This window comes from Salvelinus namaycush, chromosome 22, assembly GCF_016432855.1.
Source record: "Salvelinus namaycush isolate Seneca chromosome 22, SaNama_1.0, whole genome shotgun sequence".
Taxonomy (NCBI): Eukaryota; Metazoa; Chordata; class Actinopteri; order Salmoniformes; family Salmonidae; genus Salvelinus; species Salvelinus namaycush.
The window spans coordinates 14,362,263-14,383,715 of record NC_052328.1 but is presented as its reverse complement, the minus strand read 5'-3'; the positions used below and the strand labels follow the sequence as shown (position 1 = coordinate 14,383,715).

The window sequence follows — 21,453 nt, the reverse complement described above, 5'->3', positions numbered from 1 at the left end:
GCTCTATTAAATCATAGACTTAGTTATAACATAATAACACACAGAAATACGAGCCTTAGGTCATTAATATGGTCGAATCCGGAAACTATCATCACGAAAACAAGACGTTTATTCTTTCAATGAAATACGGAACCGTTTCGTATTTTATCTAACGGGTGGCATCCATAAGTCTAAATATTCCTGTTACATTGCACAACCTTCAATGTTATGTCATAATTACGTAAAATTCTGGCAAAATAGACTGCCCAAACTGTTGCATATACACTGACTCTGCGTGCAATGAACGCAAGAGAAGGGACAATTTCACCTGGTTAATATTGCCTGCTAACCTGGATTTCTTTTAGCTAAATATGCAGGTTTAAAAATATATACTTCTGTGTATTGATTTTAAGAAAGGCATTGATGTTTATGGTTAGGTACAAATTGGAGCAACGATACGCACCGCATCGATTATATGCAACGCAGGACACGCTAGATAAACTAGTAATATCAACCATGTGTAGTTAACTAGTGATTATGATTGATTGAGTGTTTTTTATAAGATAAGTTTAATGCTAGCTAGCAACTTACCTTGGCTTCTACTGCATTCGGTCAGATCGGTGTCCAAAAATACCGATTTCCGATTGTTATGAAAACTTGAAATCGGCCCTAATTAATAAGCCATTCCGATTAATCGGTCGACCTCTATTCTATACTTATCACCTTCCTTTCTATATAGACCACTGATCTTAACTGACCAGACAGAAAAAGCAGGCTTACTGGTAGGCTAGGCAGGGTTTCTGCCCTCTTGCTGTCACCTAGACTGTCCTTTACCACTATTAATATTTCTTTATCAGTGATGAGCTGTGAAAAGTGAGGGAAAATGTTTTGTGTAGACTACTTAATATGTGAGGACTTGGCCCCTGTCTGTTTTACATCTGCACACAGTTCCTGTAGTCTGTTTATGAATTAGGCTATGGTCCCTGATGTTTTTGGTGTGTTGGTGTGAAACTTGACCCATCTGCCTGGAGTTCCACTCCCGTTACTATCCAAAACATGTTTATAGTGCAGGACACCATTTGTTTTCGGTTACGCAGTTTGTTGAGTGTGGTTGTTTATTGGATTACAGAGCATGTGCTGCAATGTAAAACACAGACCCCTATTAGGTAAATCAGTCACTAGGTATGTGTAATATTCTTCTGTAAGCATCATTGACCTGAATAATGGTATTTCTGCATGAGTCGTAGCTTTATCTGCCAAAAAAGGGCTTAAATTCTTGATTTAGCCACTGGGTAGTCTTTCCTTTGGCTGATAGTTTAAGTTTCCCTAGCATTTTCTATTGTCATTGACTGACAATACTTCCCATTTTTAATTTTGAAAGTGAGAGTCTGTGGGCAATGGTAAGCCTAACTAGCAGGTTGGCATTTATTGTCATGAATCTTGCACTGGATGCAGCTCTGCAGTATAGTCACTAGCTGGCACAGCCACTAAGTCATAAAATCAGATTTTAAAGCTAAACTTAACCCTAACCACAAGGCTAACCCTAATGCCTAACCTTAAATGCAGACCAAAAATCTAGTTTTTGTTTTCCTGAATTTTTACAATAAAGCCAAATTTGACTTTGCAGCTTGCCCATCTAGCGGAAATTGCTCAGTTCTGCCTCCAAGGGCAAGATTTGTGACAACAAACATCAACCTGCACCTAACTATGGGAACCTGTGTAGTGAGTGCCTAAATTACATGACAAAATATTTGTGCTGTAGTCCTAATACTTGAGGGATGCTGCTTGTTTACTTGACCTTTAGTCATGACATGTAATTCTGTGCAACTAGTCTGGATCTGAACCCAGACCAGTGGCAGGGAGCTTAGTGGTTAGAGCGTTGGGCCAGTAACCGAAAGGTTGCTGGATGGAATCGCTGAGCTGACAAGGTAAAAGTCTGTCTTTCTGCCCTTGAACAAGGCAGTTAACCCTGTTCCACAGGCACCGAAGACATGGATGACGATTATGGCAGCCCCACTGCATCTCTCTGATTCAGAGGGGTTGGGTTAAATGCGGAAGACACATTTCAGTTGAAGGCATTCAGTTGTACAATTGACTAGGTATCCCCCTTTCTTAATTTGAATAAACTTTCGGAATGTGTGACATAAGTCTGTAGCAATTGACAGGCATGATGACAGTTGGCCAGTGGCGTTTCACTGATGCAATGACAATCTGTACAATCCAAAACACTTACCACGTTTCCATCCAGACTTATTATCATCCATTATCTCATCATGTAGACAAGCCTACCTGTACTGAATCTGCGAGCTGTTGTTGGCTAGAGTGCACTTGCCAAGACCAGAGACACATTTAACAATTTTTGACAAAACTATCGGTAGAGTTGAAAATGCGATGGAAACACGTTGAACCTTTTATTTCTTTTTTCGGAACATGATAACTTAAGCGAGAAATAACATTTTGTGTGCACTACGTCCTCACGCAGTCATAATTTAGTTTTTTTTCATAGATTTTATCCTCAACGAGTACGTTAGGAAAAACACCATCGGTGGGAAAATTTGCGGATTTTTGAATATTTGCATGAAAATCTGTTGACAATTGGATGGAAATCTTAGCTAGTGAAAAATATTTGTGGTATTGGTAATGCATTGTACCAGGTCCCACAAAGCACTTCTTTCCCATGTATTTTCTTGCCTTCCCACTGGCCCTTTTTTAGCACAGGCCCGCCCACTTGGGAACCAGACCTGCCCACAGGGGAGCCACGCCCAGCCCATCAGAATCAAATCAAATTTATTTATAAATCCCTTCTTACATCACCTGATATCTCAATGTGCTGTACAGAAACCCAGCCTAAAACCCCAAACAGCAAGCAATGCAGGTGTAGAAGCACGGTGGCTAGGAAAAACTCCCTAGAAAGGCCAGAACCTAGGAAGAAACCTAGAGAGGAACCAGGCTATGAGGGGTGGCCAGTCCTCTTCTGGCTGTGCCGGGTGGAGATTATAACAGAACATGGCCAAGATGTTCAAATGTTCATAGATGACCAGCAGGGTCAAATAATAATCACAGTGGATGTCGAGAGTGCAACAGGTCAGCACCTCAGGAGTAAATGTCAGTTGGCTTTTCATAGCCGATCATTCAGAGTATCTCTACCGCTCCTGCTGTCTCTAGAGAGTTGAGGTCTGGGACAGGTAGCACGTCCGGTGAACAGGTCAGGGTTCCATAGCAGCAGGCAGAACAGTTGAAACTGGAGCAGCAGCACGGCCTGGTGGACTGGGGACAGCAAGGAGTCTTCAGGCCAGGTAGTCCTGAGGCATAGAGAGAAAGAAAGAGAGGGAGAATTAGAGAGAGCATACTTAAATTCACACAGGACATCGGATAAGACAGGAGAAATACTCCAGATATAACAGACTGACCCTAGCCCCCCGACACAAACTACTGCAGCATAAATACTGGAGGCTGAGACAGGAGGGGTCGGGAGACATTGTGGCCCCATCTGACGATACCCCTGGACAGGGCCAAACAGACAGGATATAACCCCACCCACTTTGCCAAAGCACAGCCCCCACACCACTAGAGGGATATCTTCAACCACCAACTTACCATCCTGAGACAAGGCCGAGTATAGATCTCTGCCACGGTACAACCCAAGGGGGGGGCGCCAACCCAGACAGGAAGATCACGTCAGTGACGCACCCCTCTTAGGGACGGCATGGAAGAGCACCAGTAAGCCAGTGACTCAGCCCCTGTAATAGGGTTAGAGGCAGAGAATCCCAGTGGAGAGAGGGGAACCGGCCAGGCAGAGACAGCAAGGGCGGTTGGTTGCTCCAGTGCCTTTCCGTTCACCTTCACACTCCTGGGCCAGACTACACTCAATCATATGACCTACTGAAGAGATGCGTCTTCAATAAAGACTTAAAGGTTGAGACAGAGTCTGCGTCTCTCACATGGGTAGGCAGACCATTCCATAAAAAGGGAGCTCTATAGGAGAAAGCCCTGCCTCCAGCTGTTTGCTTAGAAATTCTAGGGACAGTTAGAAGGCCTGCGTCTGGTGACCGTAGCGTACCTGTAGGTGTGTATGGCAGGACCAAATCGGAAAGATAGGTAGGAGCAAGTCCATGTAATGCTTTGTAGGTTAGCAGTAAAACCTTGAAATCAGTCCTTACCTTAACAGGAAGCCAGTGTAGAGAGGCTAGCACCGGAGTAATATGATCAATTTTTGGGGTTCTAGTCAAGATTCTAGCAGCCGTGTTTAGCACTAACTGAAGTTTATTTAGTGCTTTATCTGGGTAGCCGGAAAGTAGAGCATTGCAGTAGTCTAACTTAGAAGTGACAAAAGCATGGATACATTTTTCTGCATAATTTTTGGACAGAAAGTTTCTGATTTTTCCAATGTTACGTAGATGGAAAAAAGCTGTCCTTGAAACAGTCTTGATATGTTCGTCAAAAGAGAGATCGGGGTCCAGAGTAATGCCAAGGTCCTTCAGTTTTATTTCAGACGACTGTACAACCATCAAGATTAATTGTCAGATTCAACAGAAGATCTCTTTGTTTCTTGGGACCAAGAACAAGCATATCTGTTTTGTCTGAGTTTAAAAGTAGAACATTTGCAGCCATCCTCTTCCTTATGTCTGAAACACAGGCTTCCAGCGAGGGCAATTTTGGGGATTCACCATGTTTCATCGAAATGTACAGCTGGGTGTCATCTGCATAGCAGTGAAAGTTAACATTATGTTTCCGAATGACATCACCAAGAGGTAAAATATATAGTGAAAACAATTGTGGTCCTAAAACGGAACCTTGAGGAACACCAAAATGTACAGTTGATTTGTCAGAGGACAAAGCATCCACAGAGACAAACTGATATCTTTCCGACAGATAAGATCTAAACCAGGCCAGAACTTGTCCGTGTAGACCAATTTGGGTTTCCAATCTCTCCAAAAGAATGTGGTGATCGATGGTATCAAAAGCAGCACAAAGGTCTAGGAGCACAAGGACAGATGCAGAGCCTCGGTCTGACGCCATTTAAAGGTAATTTACCACCTTCACAAGTGCAGTCTCAGTGCTGTGATGGGGTCTAAAACCAGACTGAAGCATTTCGTATACATTGTTTGTCTTCAGGAAGGCAGTGAGTTGCTGGGCAACAGCTTTCTCTAAAAGTTTTGAGAGGAATGGGAGATTCGATATAGGCCGATTTAGTTTTTTATATTTTCTGGGTCAAGGTTTGGCTTTTTCAAGAGAGGCTTTATTACTGCCACTTTTAGTGAGTTTGGTACACATCCGGTGGATAGAGAGCTGTTTATTATGTTCAACATAAGAGGGCCAAGCATAGGGAGCAGCTCTTTCAGTAGTTTATTTGGAATAGGGTCCAGTATGCAGCTTGAAGGTTGAGGCCATGATTATTTTCATCATTGTGTCGAGATATAGTACGAAAACGCTTGAGTGTCTCCCTTGATCCTAGGTCCTGGCAGAGTTGTGCAGACTCAGGACAGCTGAGCTTTGGAGGAATACGCAGATTTAAGAAGGAGTCCGTAATTTGCTTTCTAATGATCATGATCTTTTCCTCAAAGAAGTTCATGAATTTATCACTGCTGAAGTGAAAGCCATCTTCTCTTGGGGAATGCTGCTTTTTAGTTAGCTTTGCGACAGTATCAAAAATAAATTTAGGCTTGTTCTTATTTTCCTCAATTAAGTTGGAAAAATAGGATGATCGAGCAGCAGTGAGGGCTATTCGATACTGCACGGTACTGTCTTTCCAAGCTAGTCGGAAGACTTCCAGTTTGGTGTGGTGCCATTTCCGTTCCAATTTTCTAGAAGCTTGCTTCAGGGCTCGGGAGTTTTCTGTATACTAGGGAGCTAGTTTCTTATGACAAATGTTTTTTGTTTTTAGGTGTGCGACTGCATCTAGGGTATTGCGCAAGGTTAAATTGAGTTCCTCAGTTAGGTGGTTAACTGATTTTTGTGCTCTGACGTCCTTGGGTAGGCGGAGGGAGTCTGGAAGGGCATCTAGGAATCTTTGGGTTGTCTGAGAATTTATAGCACGACTTTTGATGATCCTTGGTTGGGGTCTGAGCAGATTATTTGTTGTGAGTACAAACGTAATAAAATGGTGGTCCGATAGTCCAGGATTATGAGGAAAAACATTAAGATCCACAACATTTATTCCACGGGACAAACTAGGGCCAGAGTATGACTGTGGCAGTGAGTAGGTCCGGAGACATTTAGGACAAAACCCACTGAGTCGATGATGGCTCCGAAAGCCTTTTGGAGTCGGTCTGTGGACTTTTCCATGTGAATATTAAAGTCACCAAAAATGTGAATATTATCTGCCATGACTACAAGGTCCGATAGGAATTCAGGGAACTCAGTGAGGAACGCTGTATATGGCCCAGGAGGCCTGTAAACAGTAGCGAAAAAAAGTGATTGAGTAGGCTGCATCGATTTCATGACTAGAAGCTCTAAAGACAAAAACGTCTTTTTTTTTGTTGGTAAATTGAAATTTGCTATCATAAATGTTAGCAACACCTCCGCCTTTGCGGGATGCGCGGGGGATATGGTAACTAGTGTAACCAGGAGGCGAGGCCTCATTTAACACAGTAAATTCATTAGGCTTAAGCCATGTTTCAGTCAGGCCAATCACATCAAGATTATGATCAGTGATTAGTACATTGACTATAACTGCCTTGGAAGTGAGGGATCTAACATTAAGTAGCCCTATTTTGAGGTGTGAGGTATCACAATCTCTTTCAATAATGGCAGGAATGGAGGAGGTCTTTATTCCAGTGAGATTGCTAAGGCGAACACCGCCATGTTTAGTTTTGCCCAACCTAGGTCGAGGCACAGACACGGTCTCAATGGGGATAGCTGAGCTGACTACACTGACTGTGCTAGTGGCAGACTCCACTAAGCTGGCAGGCTGGCTAACAGCTGCCTGTCCTGCACCCTATTTCATTGTGGATCTAGGGGAGTTAGAGACCTGTCTATGTTCATAGATAAGATGAGAGCACCCCTCCAGCTAGAATGGAGTCCGGCACTCCTCAACAGGCCAGGCTTGGTCCTGTTTGTGGGTGAGTCCCAGAAAGAGGGCCAATTATCTACGAATTCTATCTTTTGGGAGGGGCAGAAAACAGTTATCAACCAGCGATTGAGTTGAGACTGCTGTAGAGCTCATCACTCCTCCTAACTGGGAGGGGGCCAGAGAAAATTACTCGATGCCGACACATCTTTCTAGCTGATTTACACGCTTAAGCTATGTTGCGCTTGGTGACCTCTGACTGTTTCATCCTAACATCGTCGGTGCCGACATGGATAACAATATCCCTATACTCTCTACACTCACCAGTTTTAGCTTTAGCCAGCACCATCTTCAGATTAGCCTTAACGTCGGTAGCCCTGCCCCCTGGGAAACAGTGTATGATCGCTGGATGATTCGTTTTAAGTCTAATACTGCGGGTAATGGAGTCGCCAATGACTAAGCTAATGGTGGGAGGCTTCGGCATCTCAGACCCCGTAACTGGAGGAGTAGAGACCAGAGAAGGCTTGGTCTCTGACTCCGACTCGCTGCTTAATGGGGAGAACCGGTTGAAAGTTTCTGTCGGCTGAATGAGCGACACCGCATGAGCATTCCTACAGCATTTCCCTCCAGAAGCCATGAGCAAGTTGTTCGGCTGCGGGGACTGTGCGAGGGGATTTATACTACTATCTGTACTTACTGGTGGCACAGACGCTGTTTCATCCTTTCCTACACTGAAATTACCCTTGCCTAACGATTGCGTCTGAAGCTGGGCTTGCAGCACAGGTATCCTCACCGTAAGGCTATCGTTCTCCTCTATATTATGAGTACAACAACTGCAATTAGAAGGCATCATGTTATTGTTACTAGAGATCGACCGATTAATCGGAATGGCCGATTTAATTGGGGCCGATTTCAAGTTTTCATAACAATCGGAAATTGGTATTTTTGGACACCGATTTTGGCCGTTTTTTGCATCTTTATTTAACTAGGCAAGTCAGTTAAGAACACATTCTTATTTTCAATGACGGCCTAGGAAAGGTGGTTTAACTGCCTCGTTCAGGGGCAGAACGACAGATTTTTTACCTTGTTAGCTCGGGGGATTCAATCTTGCAACCTTACAGTTAACTAGTCCAACGCTCTAACCACCTGATTACATTGCACTCCACGAGGAGCCTGCCTGTTACGCTAATGCAGTAGAAGCCAAGGTAAGTTGCTAGCTAGCATTAAACTTATCTTATAAAAAACACTCAATCAATCATAATCACTAGTTAACTACACATGGTTGATGATATTACTAGTTTATCTAGCGTGTCCTGCGTTGCATATAATCGATGCGGTGCGTATCGTTGCTCCAATTTGTACCTAACCATAAACATCAATGCCTTTCTTAAAATCAATACACAGAAGTATATATTTTTAAACCTGCATATTTAGCTAAAAGAAATCCAGGTTAGCAGGCAATATTAACCAGGTGAAATTGTCACTTCTCTTGCGTTCATTGCACGCAGAGTCAGTGTATATGCAACAGTTTGGGCCGTCTAATTTGCCAGAATTTTACGTAATTATGACATAACATTGAAGGTTGTGCAATGTAACAGGAATATTTAGACTTATGGATGCCACCCGTTAGATAAAATACGAAACGGTTCCGTATTTCATTGAAAGAATAAACGTCTTGTTTTCGAGATGATAGTTTCCGGATTCGACCATATTAATGACCTAAGGCTCGTATTTCTGTGTGTTATTATGTTATAACTAAGTCTATGATTTAATAGAGCAGTCTGACTGAGCGGTGGTAGGCAGCAGCAGGCTCGTAAGCTTTCATTCAAACAGCACTTTCCTGCGTTTTGCCAGAAGCTCTTCGCTGTGCTTCAAGCCTATCAACTCCCGAGATTAGGCTGGTGTAACCGATGTGAAATGGCTAGCTAGTTAGCGGGGTGCGCGCTAATAGCGTTTCAAACGTCACTCGCTCTGAGACTTGGAGTAGTTATTCCCCTTGCTCTGCATGGGTAACGCTGCTTCGAGGGTGGCTGTTGTCGTTGTGTTCCTGGTTTGAGCCCAGGTAGGAGCGAGGAGAGGGATGGAAGCTATACTGTTACACTGGCAATACTAAAGTGCCTATAAGAACATCCAATAGTCAAAGGTTAATGAAATACAAATGGTATAGAGAGAAATAGTCCTATAATTCCTATAATAACTACAACCTAAAACTTCTTACCTGGGACTATTGAAGACTCATGTTAAAAGGAACCACCAGCTTTCATATGTTCTCATGTTCTGAGCAAGGAACTTAAACGTTAGCTTTCTTACATGGCACATATTGCACTTTTACGTTCTTCTCCAACACTTTGTTTTTCATTATTTAAACCAAATTGAACATGTTTCATTTATTTGAGGCTAAATTCATTGTATTGATGTATTATATTAAGTTAAAAATAAGTGTTCATTCAGTATTTTTATAATTGTCATTATTACAAACAAACAAACAAAATCGGCCGATTAATCGGTATCGGCTTTTTTGGTCCTCCAATAATCGGTATCGGCGTTGAAAAATCATAATCGGTCAACCTCTACTTAGCTTCGGCTGGTGGAGGTCCTGACAAACCACGTCCAGATAAAGCGTCCGGAGTGAAAAAGTTGAATGAAAAAAAAGTATTCTGAGGGAAAAACAAAAAATATAAACGGTAATTAAAAGTAAAAACCGTCAGGTAGCAAAGTAAGGTTAGCAACAAAACGCACAGCAGCACGTAAACAGGTCTGCAAGTTGTGACTGGAATGAGTTTTTCCCCACAAGGGCTTTATTACATACAGAAATACTCCTCAGTTTCATCAGTTGTCTGAGTGGTTGGTCTCAGACGATCCCGCAGGTGAAGAAGCCGGATGTGGAGGTCGTGTGCTGGCGTGGTTACACGTTGGAGGCGGCTTATGGTAATTTTAACGTTAATTTATCTGGCAACAGCTCTGATGGACATTCCTGACATCAGCATGCCATTTGCACACTACCTCAACTTGAGACATCTGTGGCATTGTGTTGTGACAAAACTGCACATTTTAGTGGCCTTTTATTGTCCCTAGCACAAGGTGCACCTGTGTAATGATCATGCTGTTTAATCAGCTTCTTGATATGCCACACCTGTCAGGTGGATGGATTATATTGGCAAAGAGAAATAATATTTTTAACTGCACTGCCACCGTTTAACCTGTTATTGATCACTTCCCTCGCCAATCCCGTTAGCGGGATCGATTTGACAACATCCAGTGAAATTGCAGAGCGCCAAATTCGAACTACAGAAAAATCAATATTCAAGATTCACGAAAATATAAGTATAATACATCAAAATAAAGCTTAACTTCTTGTTATTCCAGCCGCAGTGTCAGATTTCAAAAAGGCTTTACGGCGAAAGCAGACCATGCGATTATCTGAGGACAGCACCCCGCATACAAACACATAAAAATAATTTTCAACCAGGCAGGTGGCGACACAAAAGTCAGAAATAACAATATAATAAATGGCTTACCTTTGAAGATCTTCTTCTGTTGGCACTCCAAAATGTCCCAGAAACATCACAAATTGTCCTTTTGTTCGATAATGTCCTTCTTTATATCCCCAAAATGTCCATTTATTTGGCGCGTTTGATTCAAAATACACCGGTTCCAACTCGCCCAACATGACTACAACGTATCTAATAAGTTACCTGTAAACTTGGTCCAAACATTTCAAACAACGTTCCTAATCCAACCTCCGGTATCCTAAAACGTAAATAATCTATACAATTTAAGACTGGATAAACTGTTTCCAATAGCGGATAAAAACGTGAAGTGCGTTCCAGTTCACGCGCACCAAACAGTAGAATCCATCTGGAGTGACACTTACAAAGAACAGCCGTACTTCATTTCTCAAAAGAAAAACATCAACCAATTTCTAAAGACTATTGAAAACTAGTGGAAGCCGTAGGAACTGCAACCAGGTTCCTTTTAAATAGGGCTTTCAATAGAAAACCAATGGAAAATACTATAACCTCAATTTTTTTTCTTCCCTGGATGGTTTGTCCTCGGGGTTTCACCTGCCAAATCAGTTCTGTTATACTCACAGACATTATTTTAACAGTTTTAGAAACGTTTGAGTGTTTTCTATCCAAATCTACCAATTATATGCATATCTTAGCTTCTGGGCCTGAGTAATAGGCAGTTTACTTTGGCCACGCTTTTCATCCGGACGTGAAAATACTGCCCCCTATCCCTAAGAGCTTTCTTAGCAACTTTCTGCTGGAGAGGAAATTTAGAAATATATTACCTTTTAAAAATAAAATCCCCAATTTCGTGGTATTCAATTGGTAGTTAGTCTTGTCTCATCGCTGCAACTACCGTACGGACTCGGGAGAGGTGAAGGTCAAGAGCCGTGCATCCTCCGAAACCCAACCAAGCCGCCCTGCTTCTTGACACAATGCCCACTTAACCCGGAAGCCAGGCACACCAATGTGTCAGAGGAAACACCGTACACCTGCGACCGTGTCAGTGTGCACTGCGCCCGGCGTGCCACAGGCGTCGCTAGTGCGCGATGGGACAAGGACATCCCTGCCGACCAAACCCTCCCCTAACCTGGATGACCCCGGAGACAATTGTGCGCCGTCCCTTGGGTCTCTCGGTCGCGGCCGGCTGCGACAGAGCCTGGACTCGAACCCAGAATCTCTAGTGGCACAGCTAGCACTCTGATGCAGTGCTTTAGACCACTGCGCACTCAGGAGGCCTGAAATGTATATTTTCTAACATGCTTTATGAAAACAGTAGAACATTCATTGAATTTGGCTGTGTTTAATTTTATTATAGGCTACTTTTTCTTTATTAAGCCACTCACAATGTTTTTATTAAAACAAAAACATTTTGAACCCCTTTTTTCTCTGCAATTTTCTACCTTGACTAGAGGTCGACCGATTATGATTTTTCAATGCCGATACCGATTATTGGAGGACAAAAAAGGTCGATACCGATTAATCGGCCGATTTATATTAAAAAAAAAATAAAAAAATATATATATATCATACACACACACATTTTTGTAATAATGACAATTACAACAATACTGAATGAACAATGAACACTTTTATTTGAACTTAATATAATACATAAATACACACACGCACACAGCTCTGAAGTGACAATGATACTGAAGAGTCTGCTTAGGAGACAAATACTCTCAACTGTTTGAATAAAAATAGAGTTTAAGTTATCTGTGATGAATGTTGAAAACAAAAACTTTAATTTCTATATGCAGGAAATCCTGTTTTAATAATGGGCATGGTAAGAATTGACAACCAAAGTGCGAGTCATAATTCCCATGACACCTAGCAAAATCTGAAAAGCGGTTCCTTCATTTATTCCATAGGATATTTTTAGATTCACTTAAAATAAGGTCTGTGTTTCGTGTAGGCTTATATCACCGTGCCAATTTTATAACTGTGTAGATATCCATAGGACAAGGTAACTCTGATCAATATTGGCTAAATATAAGCGAAGATAAAAAAAATTGTAGAGTGGATTTATGAAAATATGTTGACAAACGTTACCTTATCCTAGTGAGATTTACACGGGTATCAAAACGTTGAGGCGGTTTAAGCCTGCACGAAACACAGACCTTATTTGAAGTAGATCAAGACATTCTCTATGGAAGACATGAACGGTAAAATAACGAAGGAACCCCTTTCAAATTCAGCCGCAAGTTATTACAGGAATTATAACGCGTCGACTATTTCTCTCTAAACCATATATATACCTTTGACTAATCAGGAAACTATCACCTCGAAAACAAAACGTTTATTCCGTTCCGTATTTTATCTAACGGGTGGCATCCATGAGTCTAAATATTCCTGTTACATTGCACAACCTTCAATGTTGTCATAATTACGTAAAGTTCTGGCAAATTAGTTCGCAAAGAGCCAGGCGGCCCAAACTGTTGCATATACCCTGACTCTGCGTGCAATGAACGCAAGAGAAGTGACACAATTTCACCTGGTTAATATTGCCTGCTAACCTGGATTTCTTTTAGCTAAATATGCAGGTTTAAAAATATATACTTGTGTATTGATTTTAAGAAAGGCATTGATGTTTATGGTTAAGTACACATTGGAGCAATGACAGTCATTGATTGTTTTTTATAAGATAAGTTTAATGCTAGCTAGCAACTTACCTTAGCTTACTGCATTCGCTAACAGGCAGGCTCCTCGTGGAGTGCAATGTAATCAATGCAAGATTGTATCCCCCGAGCTGACAAGGTTAAAAATCTGTCGTTCTGCCCCTAAACGAGGCAGAACGTTCCTAGGCCGTCATTGAAAATAAGAATGTGTTCTTAACTGACTTGCCTAGTTAAATAAAGATTTTTTTTTATTTTATCGGCAAATCGGCGCCCAAAAATACCGATTTCCGATTGTTATGAAAACTTGAAATCGGCCCCGATTAATCGGCCATTCCGATTAATCGGTCGACCTCTAATCTTGACTCATCGCTTCAACTCCCAACGAGCTCGGGAGAGGCGAAGGTGGAGCCATGCGTCCTCCAAAACATGACCCGCTCCTTAACACCCGCCAGCTTAACCCGGAAGCCAGCCGCACCAATGTGTCGGAGGAGTCGCTAGAGTGCAATGAGCCAAATAAAGCCCCATCTGCCAAACCTTCCCGGACGATGCCGGGCCAATTGTGCGCAATCCTTTGGGGCCATGGCCGGTTGTGGCACTACCTGGGAATTAAATAAATGTCTGTAGTAACGACTCTAGCACTGCGATGCAGTGCCTTTAGACCGCTGCGCCACTAGGGAGACCAAAATATATTTGTTTTTAATGAAGATCTGAATGTGTGTGCTCTGCTGTCTTGTATAGAATTGCCTCTTGGTTTCTGTACATTTTTAATTCCCTCTCCTTAGGCTATGAGGCTCACAATCCTTGTGGAATTTTATTTGATGTAACTCCTATCAGGAAGGGCTGAGACCTTTGACATGACGCTAAGGGCAGCTCTGCATTTCCGTCAGTGTCTGTCACTGACTGATGTTTGTTTTCATAGCTGAGCCCTGTTGAGGAAACGCTTGAGTACACAGGAGATCTCTTGAACCCTGTCTGTGTTTACACTTTTGCCGTATTCCGAGGTGAATGGGAGCTGATATGGTTGTAAAGGCCTTTGCTTTGTCACAAAGGTTGCGTTTTCACTAATTTATATTTTGACCAATAAGGTCAGCTCTGAAAAATATCTAATGTGAAAAGATCTGATGTGATTGGTTAAAAGACCAATTAGTGGAAAACATAATTGGGCTGCCTGTAAACCTAGTCACACACTTCTGCACTAAAATATATTTGGTATAGCTCTGGTATATCTCAACACTCCTGGGACAGTGGTAACCACCTCATTAGATACTAGATGACAATTTTGCTTCACGTTTAAACACCAATTTCCCCCCCCGTTTGTCTTTTAATATTATTTAAAAATCATAAAATTCCACGTCAATTCATAATGCAGAGCCGGGCAAATAAGTTGTATCTACCGCAGTCATATACCCTTGAAAGTGCCTCGGGTACGGCATGTTTTTTATGTCTAGGGGTAACTACAGCTTTTTAAATGCCGACACGAAACCTTCTCTGGAGATGGTTTCGAAGCGCCATTGAATGGGCATTTTACTTGTTTGTACAAGAAGGCCGCTTCTGAAGCGGGACCGATGTCCATCACTAGGCGACCAGAACTGTCAATCAAATAATCTTGAGCTACCTACGCGCAGCCTGCCTGCCTGCCCGCAGACCACGCCTAAAAAAGTACTTTGAAGGTCGTGAGATAATATTTAGTTGAAAGAAAACACATCTTCTGTTAGGAAGATTTGCAAGTTTGCAAAGGACTGAGGGAGAGGGGAGGGGCACAGTATAAGCAGGTCGGCCACTAGGCAGACAGTTAGAACCGTGCACTAGGGCTGTCTATCGGCAATCAAAAGCTGTATCTCGCAATGGAATGCTGTATTTTGCAATTTATTGGCTTGCAATGTCTCGCAACTGTCACAAACCGGCTCGAAGTCCGTAACAAAAAGGGAAACAACATGGAGATTAGGAATAACAAAAATATATTTATTAACTGAGGTAATGTAAATACAATTAACAATGGTGTGTGTAGTCAGTAATCAGTAGTGCACGTGAGTGGTTGCGTGCATAAATGTGTTGAAAGGTGCCAAAGCAAACAAACAAACGGCCACACAAATGCCACAACCAAAATCTAACAGTGTGTCTACATGGAGAGAGTCTCCTCAATGAATGGAGAAGAGGCCCAGGTGTGTCCCATGTCGCTGACGACCCTCCCAGCTCCTCCCGTCGAACATCCTAATAAGGAAAACAAGAGCAAAGAGAAAGAATACGGCAGACCGAGTGGGAGGGTCGTCACACAACTTCAGTAAAACAGGGCCTATCATCAAGGAATAGGCTAGGATATTCTACATGCAACAGACCAGACTGAACACACTCTCGCATCATTTGCGACGAAAAAGTGCAGGCGAGCCAGCTTCACTGTGATTTAAATATTTGGGGGATGATGTTTTCTTAACGTTAAGGATCCCATTTTAGTTTAAACATTCACACCCCTAATACTAGGTGTCATGACAGACCAACCAGTGAAAGCTCAGAGGGGGAGAGAATACGAGAGAGAGTGTCCACCTAAAATAACAATGGTGCTTCTGTCTTCCCCCAGGGAGCCGTGCCTATGTGCTCCTGTCACTCAGCCAGCAGGACGGTATTGAGCAGCACATGGACTTTGACAATCGCTACACCCTCCTGGAGCTGTTTGCAGAGACCACTTCCTCTGAGGAGCATGGCATCTCTTTTGAGGGAATCCACCTCCCTCAGGTAACTACCAAATCACATTCTATGTCTATGTACAGTATTTTTACTTACCGATGTGTTCCTACATGTACCTCTAGATCAGGGCTCGCCAAACCTGTTCCTGGAGAGTTACCGCCCTATAGGTTTTCACTCCAACCCTATTCCTGGAAAGCTACCGCCTTGTAGGTTTTCACTCCAACCGAATCTAGCGCACTTGATTTTAATAATTAGCTGATTGATAAGCTGAATCCGGTTAATTACAACTGGAGTTGGAGCGAAAACCTACAGGAGGGTAGCTCTCCAGGAACTGGGTTGGAGAACCCTGTCCTAGATCAAACCAGTAAATTACCTATCGCTAAGATGTAAGGTGACGTTTCCCGTGTGCTCCAGATCCCAGGGAAGCTACTGTTCTCCCTGGTGAAGCGGTACCTGTGTGTGACGTCCCTGATGGACAAGCTCAACACAGCAGGGGTGGAGTCAAGCTCTGAGCGGCAAGACGCAGCAGGCTCCTCCTCAGGGGCAGGCCACCAGCCAGAGAACCTACGTGTCCAGCGAGAGTTTGAGTTCACCATGGCCATGGCTAACCTCATCTCTGAGCTGGTTCACGTCATGGGCTGGGACCACAACCGGCAACCGCCACAGTCCAGCAGCCTAGCCCAGGGCAGGGCCTGCGGGGAGGACCAGGAGGACGTGACGCCCCGCCGCATGCTGCGCTCCATCTTCCAGCCCCGCTTCTCTGCCTCTGCATTTCCTGTCTTTACCACCTCAAGCATGGCAGCCGCCACACCACCCAAGAAGAAGACCGGCAGCGGCTTCAGGACACGCACAGACTTTGCCAGCCGCTCTGCTTACGTGGAGTACGTGCAGGACAACCTGAAGAGCGGCATGTTGGTCCGTATGCTGGAGGACTATGAGGAAGTCAGCGCTGGTGATGAGGGGGACTTCCGCTACAGTAATGACGGCTCGCCACCAGTGCAGGTACAAAACATCACACCTTGTATCAGCACACAGCTGGCTCCTGAGATCTGATTAAGGGTTTAGAGTGATGACGGAGTTACAAAAACTTTATTAACAATATCAGATCAGATTTGCTTCAATGTGATTGGCTTATTGCTATCTGCTTCTTTTTGTGGGCACAGGTGTACTGGAACTCCCTATCTCGGACCTACTGGGTGCACTGGCACATGGTTGAGATCATGGCCGCTGGCACCAGTGGACAGGGTGAGAAAGACGCCCAGGAGAAAGCCTCCTCCCTGACTGAGACCATCAAGCTCACGGCTGGTAAGAGGGGGTCACCTGCACCCACAGAATCGCACTTAAGTAAGTGACTTTCAACAGTAACGTGGCTCCGAAAGCATCAAGGCACATGAACTTTGAGCCCTAATGCACTTGCAGGTTATTCTGTAAACTCAACAAAATGCCCAAATACTGTTTTATTAGAGACGGTCTAATATTGTTGGTGTTGTGCTCCCTTGTATGTAGTGAGTCAGACGTTCTTCTCCAAGCCTCCTGGTGGTCTGTACTCGTTGCCTTACCTGGCTGAGGGGCTGCATGCTGATGGCGCCACCCTGAGCCGGGCTGAGTGGTGGGAAGTGCTCTTCTTCATCAAGAAGCTGGAACCAAAGCAACAGCAGGAGATCAACAACATCCTGCGTCAGAGCCTGGATGAACAGGCAAGTGCCCATCACTCCATCCTCCCCTCTGGCTTCAAATCCCTCACTCTCTAATCTAATCATTCTTCCTGCTCTTTTCATGACTCTCAGCCCCCATGCAAGTTGACCGTAGATTTCATGTTTTTTGACTTGCTTTGTCAGATGTCAGACGCAGACGAGGCCACTCTTATCCGGCTGTCGGTGCCAGGCGAGGTGGCCCGTAAGCTGCTCCACTACCTGAAGCAGACCCTGCAGAACTCGTGTCTGTGGGACCTGCTCTGCTCCCACTCCTTCTCTAAACACTACATGCGGCGCGGTGGGGGAGGCCTGGAGGATGATGAGCTGCTGCCCGACGGCTGCCCGGGCTCCTCTGGCCTGGGAGAAGGACAGGGCACCTCTTCATCTGCTGGCACTGCTTCCTCCTTCTCTGTCATGGGCTCATTTTCTAAGAAGCCTAAGAAGGAGAGTCCTACAGACTATATCTCTGACACCGAGTCTGAATTGCCCATGGAAGAGTCTAATTACTCAGAAGACCTGGAGGAGAAGATGAAAGGTGTGGCAGTCAGTGTGTTTGAGCTTTGTTTGTTTTTTCAGTTGGAAAACTACCTCTAGCTGTAGCCAACACCTTTTTTTCCAGAGAAAGACAAGTGAAACCATTTTTGTTGTTGTAGCAAAACATTTTGCATTGTGAAAATGAAAACAAGTGTTTATTTGACAAATTCAGGTAGATCCCTCCCAATTTCAGTCCATTTGCTTCCGTTTGGTTCCTGAAAACACCCCAGCATACAGGATGATTTGCATCATGACAGCCATTCTTACTCTAACATGCTTTGCCTTGTGTTTTCCCCACCAGTGTTCAACAACTCCAAGGTGCAGGGCAAGAAGACGGCCCTGGAGAAGCTTGGGGAGGTGGTGGACATCATGAAGAAGAGTGGCTCAGATCCAGTCCAGCAGCTGGCTGGGATCAAGTTTATCACCAAGGTCCTAGAGGACGAGGGGCCTCAGGAAAGGAGCACCCTCAGGACAGACGCTGTCCAGACCATTCGGTAAGGCTGCTGCCTGCACACTTCTTCCTCTATAGGGTCACATTTGACATTTGTGTCCTCCCAACATGATCTTTGACTTTTCTCTGCCCCCCACCCCCAGGGATAAAGTCCTGAAGCTTGTGGTCGACATGCTGAGTGGGCAGCCCAAGGAGAATGTGGTCAGCACCCTGCGTCTCACCCGCACCCTCATGGTCAAGTATGAGTGGAGGGTCTCCTTTGCCACGGAGGGGGGCGTTAAAGCCATCCTCTCTTGTATGCAGGAATACCCCACTGTCCCACAGATCCAGCAAGTTGCCCTAGCGGTGAGTTCTCAATCACTTTGTTGTGAGTTGTTTTTACTTCCGCCAGTTATGTAATCTAGCTAGATTTCTTACGCAGTTTTAGGGGATGACAAGTAATGAGAACTCTGTAAAGGAGAAGCTTTCTATCATGTTTCTGTCCACGATTGGTTTCTTTCCTCCGCTCTAGACTCTGATGGTCATCACAGGCGCAAGTAAGTATAACCTTAGCAGCATGAGCAGCTGTTGTCTTCCTCTTTCTGAGTCTGGCACACCCATGATGCTCGGAGTCTTTGCCAGTATTGGCTCTGCCACCCCTGAGGGCTCCAAGGGACTGCTGGCTGCCATCCCTGCTGCCATTGAACTGATGCTCAACACATCTGGGTATGTCATTTGCACCTCGACCGGCTCTCAAAGGGAATGTTAACATGCCCAACTCCTATGATGAGACTGCTTTTGTTACAGTAGAGGTTAAGGGATATCTGCTCTCTCTCCTACCAGGTGTATGTTGTCGGTAAGGAACGGTCTGTTGGTGATCATCATGCTGATCTCTAGTAGTAAGAACCTGGCGGAGCAGCTGGTGGCCTGTGATGTCAGCACCGTGCTCAAGAAGTGCCTCGCGGCCTCGCGGCCAGAGAAATGGCTGGCCATCATCGCCCTCAACCACATCTCCATGGACCACAAGCTGGAGAAAAAAGGTGCGATTTCACTGCTCATCTGAACACACTCATCAATAAGTGCGGAGTTCCGGTTATGTATAGGCGTTCCTAGCTGGCTAGTTGCACATGAGCTTTTTCTGCCACGCCTCTTGTATTACTATGATAGTTCCTTCTAACAAAAAATAACAAAGAAAATATGACATCCCGTTCTTGTGGGCTTATGTCCCAATGTGGACAACAGGGTTTTTTCGGGATCAAAATTGGGTTTAGGTGTTGGTTGTGGTGGGGGCTCTCCTGTTGCCCACAGTAATACAATTTTGCTGTTTTAAAGCCAATTTCATGCAATTATACACATTTGGCCATGAGACAGAGAAATTTGATGTAAAATACAATTTCCTGCAATTCTACACCTTGCCATGGGGCTGAGAGGAAAATGTGCAGTTTTAAAGCAAATTTCCTGCAATTCTACACTTTTTGCCGTGGCTATCAGAGTGACTCAAACATTAAAGCAAAATCAATGGGGGCCCCATGCCATGACAAAAATACTAGAATTTGGGATTCTCCCTGACTGTCTAGCTTTTATTTTGGTGATTGTTAGTTCTTAAAGATCTTATGAAAAAAAATATATATAGGTCCATTTATCTTTGTACAGTCGTGGCCAAAAGTTTTGAGAATGACACAAATATTAATTTCCACAAAGTTTACTGCTTCAGTGTCTTTAGATCTTCTTATCAGATGTTACTATGGAATACTGAAGTATAATTACAAGCATTTCATATGTGTCAAAGGCTTTTATTGACAATTACATGAAGTTGATGCAAAGAGTCAATATTTGCAATGTTGACCCTTCTTTTTCAAGACCTCTGCAATCCGCCCTGGCATGCTGTCAATTAACTTCTGGGCCACATCCGGACTGATGGCAGCCCATTCTTGCATAATCAATGCTTGGAGTTTGTCAGAATTTGTGGGTTTTTGTTTGTCCACCCGCCTCTTGAGGATTGACCACAAGTTCTCAATGGGATTAAGGTCTGGGGAGTTTCCTGGCCATGGACCCAAAATATCGATGTTTTGTTCCCCGAGCCACTTAGTTATCACTTTTGCCTTATGGCAAGGTGCTCCATCATGCTGGAAAAGGCATTGTTCGTCACCAAACTGTTCCTGGATGGTTGGGAGAAGTTGCTCTCGGAGGATGTGTTGGTGCCATTCTTTATTCATGGCTGTGTTCTTAGGCAAAATTGTGAGTGAGCCCACTCCCTTGGCTGAGAAGCGACCCCACACATGAATGGTCTCAGGATGCTTTACTGTTGGCATGACACAGGACTGATGGTAGCGCTCACCTTGTCTTCTCCGGACAAGCTTTTTTCCGGATGCCCCAAACAATCGGAAAGGGGATTCATCAGAGAAAATGACATTACCCCAGTCCTCAGCAGTCCAATCCCTGTACTTTTTGCAGAATATCAGTCTGTCCCTGATGTTTTTCCTGGAGAGAAGTGGCTTCTTTGCTGCCCTTCTTGACACCAGGCCATCTTCCAAAAGTCTTCGCCTCACTGTGCGTGCAGATGCACTCACACCTGCCTGCTGCCATTCCTGAGCAAGCTCTGTACTGGTGGTGCCCCGATCCCGCAGATGAATCAACTTTAGGAGACGGTCCTGGCGCTTGTAGGACTTTCTTGTGCGCCCTGAAGCCTTCTTCACAACAATTGAACCGCTCTCCCTGAAGTTCTTGATGATCCGATAAATGGTTGATTTAGGTGCAATCTTACTGGCAGCAATATCCTTGCCTGTGAAGCCCTTTTTGTGCAAAGCAATGATGACGGCACGTGTTTCCTTGCAGGTAACCATGGTTGACAGAGGAAGAACAATGATTCCAAGCACCACCCTCCTTTTGAAACTTCCAGTCTGTTTTTCGAACTCAATCAGCATGACAGAGTGATCTCCAGCCTTGTCCTCGTCAACACTCACACCTGTGTTAACGAGAGAATCACTGACATGAT

General features: G+C 44.1%; 1 protein-coding gene across 1 annotated transcript in view; it reads left to right on the top strand.

Annotated features, from left to right (window-relative positions):
- The window catches only part of LOC120017403 (cullin-9-like), a 76,703-nt gene that overhangs the window by 2,699 nt on the left and 52,551 nt on the right, over positions 1–21,453 (top strand). Inside the window, exons 3-11 of the mRNA XM_038960152.1 lie at positions 15,694–15,848; positions 16,215–16,802; positions 16,964–17,144; positions 17,307–17,497; positions 17,639–18,029; positions 18,330–18,522; positions 18,623–18,824; positions 18,991–19,184; positions 19,302–19,498. Coding sequence (XP_038816080.1) covers positions 15,694–15,848; positions 16,215–16,802; positions 16,964–17,144; positions 17,307–17,497; positions 17,639–18,029; positions 18,330–18,522; positions 18,623–18,824; positions 18,991–19,184; positions 19,302–19,498 — 2,292 coding nt within the window. The remainder of the gene's footprint in view (positions 1–15,693; positions 15,849–16,214; positions 16,803–16,963; positions 17,145–17,306; positions 17,498–17,638; positions 18,030–18,329; positions 18,523–18,622; positions 18,825–18,990; positions 19,185–19,301; positions 19,499–21,453) is intronic.